Below are 17,490 nucleotides of genomic sequence, written 5' to 3'. Positions count from 1 at the left end.
TATATATATATATATATATATATATATATATATATATATATAATATAATATAATATAATATAATATATATATAATATAATATAATATATAATATAATATATATATATATATATATATATATATATATATATATATATATATATATAATATATATATATATATATAATGGACTAAAATGGAGAAGGAAAACATAATGCACTTTGATACCAAGGGACAAACAAACTAGTACAAAGGAAAACTGCAGTTAAGTTTATCAGGCGTCGTTCACTTCACCGCAGAATGCTCGGCGGGAACAACCTGAGCGAGAATATTTAATGTGGGAGACTGTACCATACTCCCGTGGCTGTACGTTGACGACTGTGTTGTGGTGCTGAGGGCTGTTGTGTTGACGACTGTGTTGTGGTGCTGAGGGCTGTTGTGTTGGGGACTGTGTTGTGGTGCTGAGGGCTGTTGTGTTGGGGACTGTGTTGTGGTGCTGAGGGCTGTTGTGTTGGGGACTGTGTTGTGGTGCTGAGGGCTGTTGTGTTGGGGACTGTGTTGTGGTGCTGAGGGCTGTTGTGTTGGGGGACTGTGTTGTGGTGCTGAGGGCTGTGGTGTCGAGGACTGTGATGTGGTGCTGGAGTCAGTGTTGAGGACTGTTATTGAGCCTGGCACTGTCGTGCTGGGAACTATGATGCTAATGACTATGGTACTGCTATTCAGAAAATAGCACGTACAAGAATGACAGAATAACACTGATTATAACACTATTCTGACCGTGTAACACTGATGATCAGGACTTTAAAGCTAGTGATTATAATATTAAAAAGTATTCATCGAAAATCTTGAAATTAATAATAACCATCAAAGGTTTCCACTCTGGTAGCTCGTTACAATTCCTCCTGTGGCCGGAGCCGGTAGGCTGCATAATACACGGTGCCCCGCAGCAATTCTCTCTCCTGGCATATTTAATATCCGAATTATCTGAATGCTTTAACTATATACAAATTAGATTGGTTACCTGGCTGTCCCAGGGTCAACCAGGTTATGCCCACACACTATTCCCATCTCCACACAGCACCCTCCCAGTCTCGCTTTCTCTCTCTCTCTCTCTCTCTCTCTCTCTCTCTCTCTCTCTCTCTCTCTCTCTCTCTCTCTCTCTCTCTCTCTCTCTCTCTCTCTCTCTCCCTCATCCACTCCACATCCTTCCTCCCTTCCTCCTCCTTGTCTTCCCTTGTAACCATTTTCTCTATACATTATCTCCATCACTGTAACTAAATGGTTGCTTTTAGAGCACAAGTATAGAGAAATACAAGAGCATTTTTGACTTAGGAATATATACACCGAGAGTTGTACCCATTAATCTGTGTATACTCACTATGAGTTAATTCTGGACTATGCTCTGGGATTTTATTTCACTTGCTGTGTTGCAAGTGGACTCTTGTGGTGGTTTTAATAATCCTCCAGAGGTTCAGAGGCCTTAAACCCAACACCAAACAAAATAATTGTTCATGGTGTTTCTGTTGCATAATAATATTAATAATAATAATAATAATAATAACTAATATATTTCACGTGGAAATTGTGTCCGAGTTAATTTTCATAGTTTAACCCATGCGTGAACAGCAGCATGTGATATTGACCACTGTTATTGATATTACTTTATTTTTTATCGAGGTGGGTATGAGTTGCTGTACTCCAGAATGGATATAGCGTTGCATCATGATAGGTGTTGTACTTTTATAATGAAGATTTTTGTATACCTGGTGATTGGTGTAAACATAAGTATAGTTATATAATCATTAGAGTTTTTAATGATTGATGTCGAATCCTGGATGGAACACAAGCCAAGGAACACAAAACAGAGTTAAGACTTGTTGTTGTTGTTATAGATTCAGCAACACGGAACAAAACGTTCCCAGCAGTACTGGCTATGGTGAGCCCGTAGTGCACCCATTTAGCACCGGCTATGGTGAGCCCGTAGTGCACCCATTTAGCACCGGCTATGGTGAGCCCGTAGTGCACCCATTTAGCACCGGCTATGGTGAGCCCGTAGTGCACCCATTTAGCACCGGCTATGGTGAGCCCGTAGTGCACCCATTTAGCACCGGCTATGGTGAGCCCGTAGTGCACCCATTTAGCACCGGCTATGGTGAGCCCGTAGTGCACCCATTTAGCACCGGCTATTGTGAGCCCGTAGTGCACCCATTTAGCACCGGCTATGGTGAGGCAGTAATTGAGTTAAGACTTTTTATACAGTAATTTAATACGATAAACAGCTGGCATTCACAAGACAAACCTCGAAGCAAGGCGTCGTGAGCAAGGATGATTAATACCGAAGTGTTAGAAAATAAGAACATATGAATAAACTAAACGGCAGAAGCCCTATTAACCCCTACAAGCCAACACCTATAAATATCCACCAAAACTCATTGATATATATGTCCAACAACATTAAAACTGAACAGAGTTAGAGAAAGATTTTAACTTTAATGCCGTTAACTATGGATATTAATGTCCAACAACATTAAAACTGAACAGAGTTAGAGAAAGATTTTAACTTTAATGCCGTTAACTATGCAGTTGAAGTATGCCGTTGGTAATGTGAAGTAGCTAAGGCGGCTTCTAAAGGCACTCAGCATGAAAGGATTGGGTTACAAGACACTCTCGCCAGTAAATGTTTTCTGCAAATGGGAGTTGGACGTGCGAAGAGACAACATGAGGATTTAAATGAAGTGTTTAGATGTAAATGGCTTCGTGTTGCGTCGTCCAGACGGCTTAATTTGGATATAAATGGAGGGAGTGAAGGGGCAGAACACCACGGGTGTCAACAGCGGAACTGTCTCCGTGGGGCACTGAGAAAGAGAGAGAGATTTACCGGGTTTAATGCATATTGTATACATCTTTTTCTCATACTCTCTATTCAGTTTTCGTAGCACATTTTTCAGCGATAGATTCGGGTAAATCCAAATATTCGCTGAGATGGAACATGCAGAAGGAAATATATTACAAACAGACGTAAGATCCAGCACTAAATATTTTGATGGTGATGGTTTTCGGAAGACTTTTGCAAGATTTAATAAGCCGAAATAGTAGCGGGTTACGCTTCCATATAAACTCAGACTCAGGGTGCTAAGTCCAATGGAAATCTTAGGAAATCGCGTGGAAACTGGATGTACTGATGGACACGTTACAAAAAGTTGGAGCGTTACGACAATTGCGAAGAACGTGTTACAGCGCGTTAGTGTGTTACGCTTGCATTGACGATACGTTACTTGTGAGATGATGGTGTGTACTTTTGAAACGATGGTGTGTACTTGTGTACACACCATCGTCTCATAAGTACATGCACACAGTACATGTACTTATGTACATGTACTGTGTACTTGTGTACATACACAGACCAGGCATATTTCCCTTGATTTAGAGACCTGATACACGGCACTGAACTCAAGTACACTTTGCTTATTATAATAATAGGAATTATTAATACCACTATCAATATAATTATATAATTATTATTATATTAATATTATTGGCGTCGTCGTCACTGTGCTCATCAGAATTACTTCATCATTGTCATTATTATTAGCATGTAAATTAACGTTATTATCATAATAATTATAACCACGGTTGGCAGCACCAAGTTATTCCACTCTGGGTAAACACATCTGACGATACATAAATTTGGCATGAAAAAACCTTCCCTCCAGCAGGATTTATGTAGACAAATGGTAGTGGCCGCAGCAGCCTGTAAATATTCACACTGAAGCCTTCACAATGTGTGTAATATACATCCACAGGCTCTCAAGCTGCCTCTGACACACATGCCTTCAAGATGCCTCTCACCCACACACCTTTAAGCTGTCTCTTATATATGTCAGTAAGCTGCCTCTCACCCCTACGACTTCAAGCTGTTTGTCACATATATGCTTACAATCTACTTCTCACCAAGTGTATTCAAGCTGCCTCTCATCCACACGTCCTTAAGCTGCCTCTCACTAAACGCCTATACTCTTTTTTCATACTGCCTCTCACCAAACGTTCACAAACAGCCCCGCTCCTGGGCCAGGTAATCCCTAAGCCATGTCAACAACCTACCAGTGAAAGTTTAAAGTTCACCCTAGTGCTCCTTGTTCCTAGTGCTCCTAGCAGTAAATAGGTAACTGGAAGTTAGACAGCTGCTACGGACTGCTTCCTGGGGATGTGCATGTGTATGTGAGTGCGTGTGTTAGAGAAAAATATATGTAGTAGGCATAAGAGGAAAACAAATGAATTGGTTAGAAAGCGGGGAGTCTAAGAGCTAATAGCTCGATTCTGCCGACACAAATAGTAAATACAAATAGGAAATAGTACACCAACACACCACGGTGAGAACATGTCACCATCTCGTAAATATTTAAAACAGAAAAAGCTATCAAGATGTCAACAGAATACTTGTTATAGTCCAATCAACGTTTTTGTTTTGTTTTGTTTACTTCAAGTTTTTAGGCAAAAGTAATTTCCAGAAAAACTCGAAGAGTTGAAACAAGAGTGGATCATCATCTGAAACTTTGCTGACTAAAGAATTTACTGTAACGAGTACTACATTATTCCTAATGTTTGGAATGTGAAAAAAGGTTTTAAACTCAGTTTTACATCGCAGGAACTGGAAAAAGTGGTTCCATGTAGATCTCTCTCTCTCTCTCTCTCTCTCTCTCTCTCTCTCTCTCTCTCTCTCTCTCTCTCTCTCTCTCTCTCTCTCTCTCTCTCTCCTTGATAAATACTCTTATCAAAGTACTGATAAATACACTTTTTATGTGTATTTTGGGTTCATGAAAGCTCAGGACTAATTAACCTTGTCATTTGGTATATATAATTCTAGAATATACGTTTAATTACTAAGCGTCTCTAGAATATTCAGTACCTCGATGAGTCTCACCTGCAGAATAATCAATCAAAAGTACTCAGTATAGTTAGGCTTCAGAGCTACTTTTGTTTCACAACAGCTAAGTTCTCTCAGCTTTTTTTATATGTTTATGAATCAATCAATACATAAAATACATTTAAGAGGATTTCAGCGGGGTTCGGTCGCTGGGCAGGGAGGGTAGACTGTATATTAACTTCTTATTAACTTATTAAATTAAACTTATTAAATTAACTTATTAACTTTAACTCCTCGCCCCATCCGTCAGTAATGTTAGACCTGGTTATAAAGCGAATATAGGATCATGTTCGTAATATTTTCAATAAAAACAATCTGATGATATGAGATATACAAGGATGTGAACAAAATTATCGCCTTGTAAAACGGCATGCGATAGCAGCATGATTAGGATATCCTGCCTAAACTTTATGTGGTCGTAGTTCCATCTTACTAAGCAAGTCTGCCTCAAGTTCCAAACATAGCAGAACACCCATTGAATCCGTTCCCAAAAGTTGTCTCTTTCTTACTTTTTTTCCCTTGTCAATCAACGTATGAGGCACCTAACAGCGTCCACAAGTGAGAATATCGGCTCTGTCCTCTACACCCCAGCGTGTACTGTGTTATCGGTCCTCCGGTAACGCAATAATATGGAAATGAGTCGTATTTGCTTCGTGCTGATTCTTTCTTGCTTCATATATCACAAGCACTTTCTTGGAAGAAGGAAGATCCCAGAGGATAAGGATACTCTTGGCTGCGAACGCCTTCCACGGAAGTCGTTCAAGCAAGTAGTTGCAATAAACAGAAGTACCGAAATTGAATACTGAAATTGAATACTGAAATTGATTGTATCGCATTGAGAATAATATATGTCACATTTAGAATTCAGGTTGTATATTGCGTGAAACTAATATTAGAGTTTACTTTTGTGTGTAGTCGGATTATTGCGGAGTTAAATGTAAATTCATAAAGCTATAGACAACACGGACTTTTATGAACTTTATGAACTGAAACAAAACACTTTTTAAGACACAACTTTTATCCATTTACATTATTTATATATATATATATATATATATATATATATATATATATATATATATATATACACAATATATACATATATATATCTAAATATATACATATACAATACATACATATACACTAAAGGGAATAATTGGCGTAGTCCTGTTTACTCTCTCTCTCTCTCTCTCTCTCTCTCTCTCTCTCTCTCTCTCTCTCTCTCTCTCTCTCTCTCTCTCTTTCTGCCTCTACCTATCTATTTCTGTCTCTACCTATTTATCTCTGCTAATCTCTCTAGCTATATTCTCGTCCTCCCCCTCCCCCCATATGCATCCCCATTCATGAAACAATGAAACAAACGTATGGGTCTCAGATGATTTGCTTCTCTTTTCCCTTCGATTCCTTTATCCATTTTTGTTTCTCTTCAGTAACAACTCTCACCCTCTACCTCTTTTCCTCTCTCTCCTCCCTCTCCCTTCTCTCTCTTCCACCCCTTCTCTCCTCCTCCCCTCTCTCCTTCCCAATCTTGAGTAAACGAAGCCACAATTTCAGACTTCATGGGATTCGCTGGGAGTCGTAATTGGAACCGATACTTCTTAAACAGATACACAATGGTTGTTTTCTACCCGTTAATGACCCTCCCCCATACAGTCACAACTTCCCCATGCAAAGTTGCATGAGGCTAGCCCATAGCGTCTGGCCTCCAATCTTGGACACACAAGCAAATAAACTATCATTCTATTTTACAGATAGAAAATATTGACTAAACGTAATGATTCTTCTCCATATTTCAAAGTTTATTTCACATTTGTAAAGGACCCAAGGTATTTCGCTAAATTTAACTTGGCATCATCAGAGGCAGAGAAAAAGTGAATACAAATGGGAAAATACAGCAATATACATTCCATGTGTGTGGGATGAGAAGTGAGAAAATGAGGTGGCCAGCCTGTCGAGGAGACTGTGCAATCTTTTACTGCATTCTCATTGGGCGGCTGGCGTCAGTATGAAATAATAAAATAGCCGAAAAAAGACAAATGCCAAAATTCTGAAGAAAACTAAAAAAGTTACAAAATAATATTGTGAAGTGGAAGAAATTAAAAAAATATACGAAAAAAATAGAAGACGTAAGGAAAATATTATTTCTAAAGGCTTCATTGTTTCTCTGAAACAATTCCAATCTCGCAATTTGTTTACGGCATTGTTATTCCTTCCATTTATGCTTGCTCCAGACGCTTGAAAAAATTGGAAATATATATATATATATATATATATATATATATATATATATATATATATATATATATATATATATATATATATATATATATATATATATATATATCGGGCTTCCTTTTACACAGGGTCAAACAAAATGTGATTAGTTCATCAAATAATCCCACTATATTTCTTGTCTTCTGGAATGGATGATATCAGGAGTCTGTGTACTGTCCACTGTAGACAACTGTAAATTAACCAATATCCACTTCACACAACGGAAGACTAACTGTTAAAGACTTTAACAAATTGGAAACGACTATCCTCTCCTGAAACATAAGGTAGGGGATATGAAAACATTGAGCTGGGATATGAAGACGTAGTGAAGGAAGCGTGCCCAGCCATCGGGGATCGAACGCCGACCCCGCCAAAAACCAAGGCGGTCGCTGCGCCAGCATTGCTCGTTTTCTGCCACACAGTTTTTTCCTTCTCTTTGTACTGTTTTTTAAATTTTCTTAAACCTCTTTCGACTTCTGCTCACTGAGCCCACTACCGTGTCTGACTCTCTCTTGCTTGCTCCTCACCTGTTGCAATATTACCTCCCACTTCTCATAAATTTCTTTCAGTTTTATTTCTACCTCATCCTCTCTCTCTCAAAGTCTGAAACCCACCCTCACAGCCTTAGAGAATAGAAGAAACAGAACGGGATTCAATAACTACATACATGAATTGAACTGGATTAGAGGATGTGGACAATGGAAGACAGTTTATATTAAAAAGTGCTAAGACAAGGGGACATTTCTGGAAGCTGTTCACACAATTGATTCGAAGAGACGTAAATAACTTCGTTGGCAAGTTGAATTCATTGAAGGACGAGGTTGCTGAAGCTAATTCCGTCCACGACAGCAAATTAATATGATGGAAATGTTACCGTAGAGAGAGATAATTAGCCCGTCAGGTATAAACGGCTGGGAGAAGAAGCATAAAGAATTAGATCTCACCTCCCTGATGGGTGGCTGATAGGTAAGCACACCTGATGGGTGGCTGATAGGTAAGCACACCTGATGGGTGGCTGATAGGTAAGCACACCTGATGGGTGGCTGATAGGTAAGCACAAGCACTTATAAGATCTATTCTGGCACACGCAGAGAGAATATGCCAGGAATTGTACCAACTCTGGGCGACCGCCTCAAGCACCTCCTCTCTATCTAAGGTATTGCTCCGGGAAACCTAAAGGGTGATGTGATGGCTCCGGAATACCCATTACCTGTGATGGTGGTATTGACGGGGGCGCCTCTCCCTCACTACCCCCTCAACCTACTCCTCATCTTCCTTTTACATTTTATTTTATTTTATTTGGTCCGTCACCTCCTTCTTGGCCTCCTTTCCAGTGTTACACAGGTGACTTGGTTCTTGCTTTCGTTTATATATTGTGAGTTTGGTTTATATATATATTTCTGTTTCGGTTTCTGCCCGAAACGCTATGCGTGCTAGTGGCTTTACAAGAATGTAAAACTTCAGTGCTCTGTACTCTCATAAACTCAATGTACCTTCTTGTATATAAATAAATAAATATGTGGATGTTTGGACCTTTGTAAATTGTTAGGGAAAAGAAACTATGGAACACGCACGCATGCATGCACAACTACACATTAACGTAAAACATATGCAACCACTCATATGTTTTTTTCGGAGAAAACACTGTATCATTTAACATGTACATTGAAAATTCTGGAAGATCAGATCCCAAATATAAACCATGTGTCAAACCACAAACCGTGTTGATCAAGTTCCATGACCAACCATCACCCGGCGACACTCGTGGCAGTTTGTGGCCCAGATATTTCATCAAATCTCTGAACATGCCTGGTTCGTACTCGAAACATTTATGATCTAAGCTTCAATGGTCCCCATTGGTAGCCAATTCTCTGAGGGGGGGTGGGGGTCATTGAGTTAAAGTGATATATGTGCTTGGGGCACCATTCAAACTTTGCTCATATATATGTAATATAAATATTTTAATATTTTATATTCTCAATATGAAGCTACAATAGGTTATCGGCGACTGAAAATAAGTAATCTAAAAGTTCATTGACACATTTCAAGACCAAACATAAATATTTAACTTATAGGTGAATATTCACACTCCAACAACCTCCCCCCCCCCCTACCCCCACACACACTTCACGCACACGCACACACACATCACACACACATCACACACACGCACACGCACACACATCACGCCTTGCTCCTGTATACAATTGCTTACCTCGCTGCTCACCATTGTTCTACGCTACGAATATCATATGTATTTGATTCTTTCACAAATTAAAAGAAAAAGTAAGAACTAATTAATTTGAAGAATTTTTTTGCATGATATTTACTGACTTTTCATATATATTTTTTAACGGCATGTGCTTTATAACCTTTTTTATTGGATTATAAATCTATTTAATGAGCAGTCTTTCTTCGTTTTGTTTATTGTTACATTCAATGGTGAAGGAATGAGGAGAGAGAGAGAAAGAGAGAGAGAGAGGGAGAGAGAGAGAGAGAGAGAGAGAGAGAGAGAGAGAGAGAGAGAGAGAGAGAGAGAGAGAGAGAGAGAGAGAGAGAGAGAGAATGATTTTGAAGAATGCTTTGTCTATATGAAATGACATTAAATATGAAGACAGGGTCAAAGGTGGAAAATAGAATAGTGGAAGGTATAGTGATTGGCAGAGAGGGACAAATAGGGATTTTGGCTTGGGAAAAAGGCATAGTGCTGGCGGAAAGGAAAACGCAGTAGTGCTGGGAAGGAAAAGGTGGTAGTGCTGGCGAAATGGAAAAGGCAGTGGTGCTGAAAGTGAGAGGCACTGATGCGAACTGAAGATGAGATGTAATAATGTGAGCGAATAGATGGGAAAAGATTTGTGTTGGTGGAGGGAGAGAGGCAGTAGTGTTGATAGAGGGTGAGAGGCGGTATTGTTGGTGGAGGAAGCAAGCGAGGCAGTAGTGCTAGTGGGGGCAGAGGCAGGAACCTACATGAAACCATAATGTGACACAATTCACAGGCTGAATATGATATACAACTCTTGTGTCCGCTGTATATCAAGATCTTGCGTAATTATTTCACTGTTGACTGATTCAAAGCAGCTGCATGTTATACATCGCGACACTACATTTTATATATTTAGTGTTTCTTAGTTACACAAATAATTTATGTTAAAAATGCACTCTTATTAGGCAGACTCTCACATTAAGTTTGGTTCTTTTATCTTGTTTTCTCAGTCGCGATTTGGGAGTTTGTGATACTTGCTGTAGAGAGTTGTAGAGCCAGGTGATATACCCAAAGCAGCAGGAATTAACCATGACCTCCTCTCCGTGTTCCATTCACTCTCAGTTTGGGCCAGGGTTCGAGCCCTAGCAAGCCTACAAATATCTCTCCTTGACCCCCTAAACTGTGCTGCCTCCCATCCTTACCCTGAGCTAGATTTATTCCCTTGGTTCCACGTTCTGACCTTGACCTTTGGCCTTCACGTAGACAACAACCACACAGTTACTCTAACACACAGAAATCACAATAGCATGATGCATCAAATAAACAAATCCACAAGGGCTGTGACGTCGGTTCGAATCCTCGTGACGGCCCTTGTGGATTTGTTCAGTTACTCTAACTTTCCTATATGTATTTGTGCTTAAACTGCGACTCTCGCCTTCCACTATCATTTTGACCTTTTGTTGTGAAAATTATTATCCTTCATCACCCTGAACCCTGACCTTTCATTATTAAGTTGACTTGATCATGTGACCTTGACCTTCCTACATCGCCCTGACGCCTCAGTGCGACCCGGGCCTTTCTTAATCACCTGAAATAAATAACATATTGAACAAATAATATCCACACGCAAAACTAAATTTATGTATATATTTTAAGGCTCAGTTAAAGTTTAAGAACACAATAACGGGTTAATAATGCGTAAATAATATCCCCCCAACAACGAATGCTTTAATAACCATGACCATAAATAATCAATATACGACAAGAAATATTTTCGGTTCTAAATTTCATCTTGTACTGTAACTCGCTGAATGTTTATATATTTATTTATTAACAAGAAGGTACATTCGATTGTGACAGAACATAACAGTGGTGTTATGAATGCTACATTCTTGCAACATGCAAAGCGCTTCGGCACAACAATATACAATACCACAATACACAATCAATGCAACTGTAGGGAGAGACCATCACGCCCACAAACGCACTATACAAATCAATGAAATTTTCAAAAACACTAAAAAAATTTTTTTATAATTACTCAGAAAAATTGTCCTAATTAAAGATCACACATTATACATATATCATCTATATGATGATATCTAAACATATATCTTGGATATAAGATCATCATATGAAAGTACAGTGTTTTACAAGTGTTTACTTCAATCCTCCTCCTGAAATAATAGTACTTATGGTAAGTGATTGGTCGAAAGTACCATAATGTAGTAATGCACCATGATAATGTTAACTTTTTGTACTTTTGAAGTCAAAGAGTCCAGAAAAAATATAGATAGAAACCAAATCTAAACATTCCTATGTTCAGTATATAAAAGAAACATAAATGTTCTGAATAATATGTATAATATACATATATTTATATATATATCTATATATATATATATATATATATATATATATATATATATATATATATATATATATATATAAATATATATATATATATATAAATATATATATATATATATATATAATGTTGTTAAATATAACCGAAAGGGTAAGATTAATGATTCTAACACGAATCTTATTAATACTGTTTATGGAAGTTAAAAATTTAACCCTCCAAAGTTCATTTTCACACTATATTTATGTTCTGACGCCTAGGGAAGCGTTTCGCAAGGCACTCCTTACATTTCCAAAGATCTTTGCAACAAATGACAGAGAGACAAATAATGAGGACAGGTGTTACAGGTAGTTAGGACAGTTAAACCTTGGTTGCGTCATGGAATGGAATAGCCAACACTAAGACTTGTGAATGATACTAGTTTCATATCAGAGCAACACTCACACTCCCGCTCAACACAGTCGCCACATTATCCTGTTCCTTCTCCTGGGGATCATTTAAATCTGATTTTGAGGACTCGTGAATATTCATAACTAATCCATTAAGCAGGCCACGAAACAGAGAGAGAGAGAGAGAGAGAGAGAGAGAGAGAGAGAGACAGACAGACAGACAGACAGACAGACAGACAGACAGACAGACAGACAGACAGACAGACAGACAAAGAGAAAGGCATAGAGACAGGCAAACAGACAGACACACAGCAAACTAGCAGACTGACAAACAAAAAGTAAATGTATATAAAATCGTATATGTTAGAACATCAAGTTTTTTTCTAGAGAAATCTCATAAATGACAATTAACAAGCTTCTAATGTAAAAAAATTACATAATAAAATTGTGGAATCTGAAGATAAAGTTTATTTCTTTTTAAATGCATTATAATGAATGTACACTAGAAGCGCTAATTCCTCTCAATGCAATGCGTTTCTTCTTTTGTATAAGTGTTGAAACGTGATTTAAAGGAGCGGGCTTCAAACTATGTAACCAATTTCATTAAATAAAAAATGTTCAGCAACAAGTTTTCTTGTCAATATACTAGCAAAAATTAAATGCGATAAAAATCGTGTACAGTATATAATTACATAATCGAAGCATCTAGTAATATCAATAAATGCTTAGGCAACAAAATACAATTGAATAATGAAAAAATTAGAAAACAAAGTTACACATAAAAAATTGTCTGATGAATGAACCACAAAGCAAAGCATATATCAAAGATCTGATATATGAACCCAGAGATAAATTATGGGATGATAAATTAACCGAAAAATTAACTTTGGTCTGGAGAATAAACCCCTAAAGAAACCTTGTTCTGATGAATTCCTCCCCGATGCAAACTCTGATCGCGTCATTGATTTAAAGAAAAAACATTACAAGAACACATTCATCAGGATGCAACATAAAATCATCTACAAGTTGCAGAGAATTTACTTGTGTTTTTAAATATCGTCAATAAAACCTGTCTCCATGTATCGTCTGTTAACAAAAAGATATCATTTTGGATATATTTACCAAGTTAATTGACATGGAAATAGCTTTTGACGACTATATAAATCGCACGCTTTTGAGAAGTGTTTTTCTACCCTCTTTAGCAAGATGAGCTAGTTTACAAAGTCCACATCTCGATAGTCAGGCGATATTTATCCATGATACATATTTCCCTATTTGCTCACGTCCTATTTTTGTTTCTTTTGTCATCCCATACCACGAGCTGGAGCCCAAACTCAGACTCTCCTATTTCTATAGCAGGCTATGAAACTAAAACATTAGATAGTTTGGAATATTTTTCCCCGTATTAAATTTATCAAATACTGGTTAAAATGAACGAAAAAATACTACTCAATGTATAATTGAAACTATACTTTTGGAAACAATTGTAATATATTATTTCTTCCCACAATAAATCTTCATCATTAGAAGATATATTGTTTTTTTGTTACTTAATGGACTTAATGCCAATTTTCCCTGAGAGGAATACTGTAGTCCTGAACATAATTCAGGACAACAATAAACTCAGATTGCATATACTAAGAAGCGGGAGTGAAAGTGAGGGGGTAGAAATATTTTTTCATATTATTTCTATATGTGGGGATTGTATTAATGTTTTTATAGGTAAGATATTTTCCACTTGTAGAAATGATTCCCAACCACTTGGGCTGGACGGTACAGCGACGGTCTCGCTTCAATCCCAGACCGTCCAAGTGATTGGGCACCATCCCTAATCCTTATCCTGATCCCTTCCAAGCACTATATAATGGTTATGTCTTGGCGATTCTCCTAATAGTTTCCTTTCCATGTAGAAGTGATATATACATATTTTCTTTAACAAAGTTGTTGATATTGGTCACAATAGCCTAAATATATTCGCCTTATTCTTAAATAAATATAATTATATCTATAAAAAAGAATGTCTATCAGTTTGTCTGTCTGTCCAAGGCTATATAAGCCCTATTGCCCCCTCCCCTCTTTAAGGAAGGAGAATAATGGCTCCTATGGCATGCTTGTTGAAATTGTTGATGAAATGAAATGAAATATTGGGTGCCGAGTCTGAAGAGTTCATGAATATGTTCATGCTATATAAAAAATAACATAATTCAGAAGTTGCCATAAAAATTAAATTTCTGATGCGAAATTTGCGTTCTCAATAATTTGAACACTTATATTGCGTAACACACAGGTCTTTTCAGTCGAGCAGACAGCGCTCGGGAGTCGTAGTCCAAATGCCTGGATTCGATTCCCGGTCGAGGCAGAACAAATGGCCAAAGTTTCAGTCATCTAATGCCATTGTTCACCTAGCAGTAAATAGTTACCTACCAGTTAGAGAGCTGATACAGGCTGCATCCTTGAGGATATGTGTGTACGTTGCAGAAAAATATATATATAGTAGATATGATAGATAAAAGTAAGTCGAGAGTCAGAACGGAGACAATCGACAATCAGAAAGTCGGGTTCCAAGAGCTAACATCTCAATCCTGCAGACACAAGTATTAAATACAAACACATACACAATATTGTGTGTGTATATATACACACACACAATACTGGGATTGTGTGGAAAAAATGTAGATTGTTTTTATGTATAAACCACAAGTTATTCGATGTATAATTACAGTGTGTGGACGAGTCATACAAAGTTAGGATTTTTATGACCTCTAAACTCTGTATAATGTTGGTTTGCCTGTCTTTCATTGCGAAATGTAGATTGCATAACTTTGACTTTCTGCATATTTATTTAGCGATTACACAGTTTCATAAAACTCTTGATAGTGTTTCTGGGAACATTTTATAGACGTTGCTTTTTTAACATTTTTTCTATTTTCTGTTTTTTGACACTGCCTCTTAACGTTAATTCTTGATACTGCCTCTTGTCGATGCCTCTTGATATTAATTCTTGAGACTGATTTTAAAACGCGTTTTTGAAAAACATGAAAACACCATGCATTTTAATGTTTCATCTTGTCACTGGACATACTAACCTCCCTCTTGTACCATCAGCCACGAGAGGACCCTGCCTCTTGTACCTGCCCAGTGGTACAGTATGGAACTGCCTCCTGATGTTCCACCTCTTAACCCTGCCTCTTTACTTCTCGACACACCTCCTGATACCCGGACCCTTGACGCTGTCTCTTATTACCACTTACTCCACCAGCTCGACACCAGACCGACCCAATAAGCTTCCATAATAGCGCTTTATAACACAGCATCATGACACTGCTTCGTCAGCCACTGCCTCATAACCCCTCATTACCCGCCTAATGACAGCGGAGCGTGAGGTACTGTCGCTGGCGATCGTGGTTCCTCCTCACGACACATTCCAGTGACATCTTTACCACATTGCCTCGAGGGTCGGTGTGGTGGGATTGGTGTTGAGTCTGGTGTGGGAAGATCGTTGTTCTTTGTCAGGTGTGGTGGTGGTGGTGCTTGCTGGTGTTCTGAGTCAGGTGTGGTGGTGCTGGTGTTCTGGGTCATGTGTGGTGGTGGTGTTTCTCTGTGTCAGGTGTGGAGACAGTGATGTTTTGCAGTGTTATCTTCAAGCTCGTCTCTTCTGTCCTGCTTTTTCAAAGAACATTATAATTCAAGTCAGTTTACCAATAGGTTCGAAATATGAGTATGCCTTAAACTTGTTCATTTCCCGTCCTTCTCCTTCTCCTCTTCCTCCTCCATCACTTATTCCTCCTCCTCCTAATCCTTCTCCTGCAACAGCATTTTATCCTACCGTAAAATAATTTTGCATATTTTGCTCTAGTAATGAATAGCTGTCAGGTATATTTAATTTGTCGTTGAAATTAGAATTACATGTATCGCAGTAAATGAGATTATGTGCTGGGTGTCGCCTTCAGTGCAGCACGTGTCATATGTGTCTCCATCTGTGTCGCGCGTGTCGGCTGTGTCTCCATCCGTGTCGCCCGTGTCGGCTGTGTCTCCATCCGAGTCGCCCGTGTCGGCTGTGTCTCCATCCGTGTCGCGTTCCCTGTCGCACATATCGAGTGCCGCCTAACGTCTCTCAGGTACCAGGTGTTACCTATGGTGTCACATGTGTCGGTCCAGTGTTACGTGTGTCAGGTGTCAAGTGTAGTATCCTTGCGGGTCGGCTAGTGTCACCTCCAAGAGGCAGTCTAACCCAAAATTGCTTAAAGAATTTGCACTTAAAATGTACACAGTTAATGGGAATGAGGTCGAGTTTCTTACAATGGCTTGTGGGTCGGTTTTGCAAAGTCGAGCGAGGAAAGATTTTTTTGAAGCCAGATGAATCAGTCTTGCGGGGGGCTTGATGAGGCCAGTTTTTCGATGGTGAGGGAGGCCTAAGCCAGGTGAAGTTAACTTTGCAACACCGAGTGATTCAGTGATGCCAGTCTTCATTTGCAAGGGTGCTTAGGTTTGCAAAGACTGAGTGGGTTTAGTATTGTGAAGTTATAGATGAGGTAAGACATGCGAAGGTCTGTTGAAGTTATTTACATTGTCATACATTGTAATACAGTGTCATACATTGTCTGTTTCCTTGTATACAGTAGTCAGTAAACACTGGCTAGTAACACTTCAGCAGCTGCTGCACAAGACAGTATGATGACGGGTTTATTGTCTCAGAGAACGGAAGACAGGCCTTATATTTGTGAGGACAGATGACTGGGCATACTGTTGCAGGGAACAGATGACAGGCATTACTGTTACTTCCACATAGTGGTGGATGACAGGCCTCACAATTACATAGGACGGATGACAGATGGCAGGTTTACCGCTGCACGGGGCAGCTGACGGCTTACGGCCACATATGACATATTGCTGCTGCATGAGGCAGATGACCTGATCTACTGCTGAGAACAGCAACATTGTGATTATGTCGAATATCTTATGGAGTTAGCTCGATTTGGTCTTCATAGTATTTCGTGTGTAAATATTTTTGTTTATATCCAGATAATTATAGGAATTATATAATTCCTATATTTATGAAACTACTAGTTTCAGAAAATTCAAAGAGATGCTTCATTATAAATATATTTTTTTTAAATACTAATCACATAAGTGTGTGTAAGAATTAAATTCTGAGAGCACTTTTCACCCTAGGAGTTAATATCGTGGCTGTATGTGTCGTTACATAAAATTGAATGCATATGTGAATATAACATCCGTAAATCTGTTGCCTCTCAGAATTTTCAAACCCTACTTCAAACATCTGACCGACCCGAGTTCGACTCATAAATGTTCCCCAAATTTTGACTTTAAAATTCGTGTTACTGTAATCTTCAGT

At 38.5% G+C, this 17,490-nt stretch overlaps 1 protein-coding gene across 1 annotated transcript; it reads right to left on the bottom strand.

Annotated features, from left to right (window-relative positions):
* Positions 1-264: 264 nt before the first annotated feature.
* Positions 265-16,226, bottom strand: LOC138369417 (uncharacterized). The gene is made up of 3 exons (XM_069332654.1): positions 16,093-16,226; positions 15,493-15,732; positions 265-694 (listed from the first exon to the last, which is right to left on the bottom strand). The coding sequence occupies exons 1-3, from the start codon at positions 16,224-16,226 to the stop codon at positions 265-267; spliced, it is 804 nt and encodes a 267-aa protein (XP_069188755.1).
* Positions 16,227-17,490: the final 1,264 nt, after the last annotated feature.

The sequence above is a fragment of the Procambarus clarkii genome, chromosome 28 (genome assembly GCF_040958095.1).
Source record: "Procambarus clarkii isolate CNS0578487 chromosome 28, FALCON_Pclarkii_2.0, whole genome shotgun sequence".
In the NCBI taxonomy this organism is placed as follows: Eukaryota; Metazoa; Arthropoda; class Malacostraca; order Decapoda; family Cambaridae; genus Procambarus; species Procambarus clarkii.
This window is presented reverse-complemented; position numbering and strand designations above follow the sequence as displayed.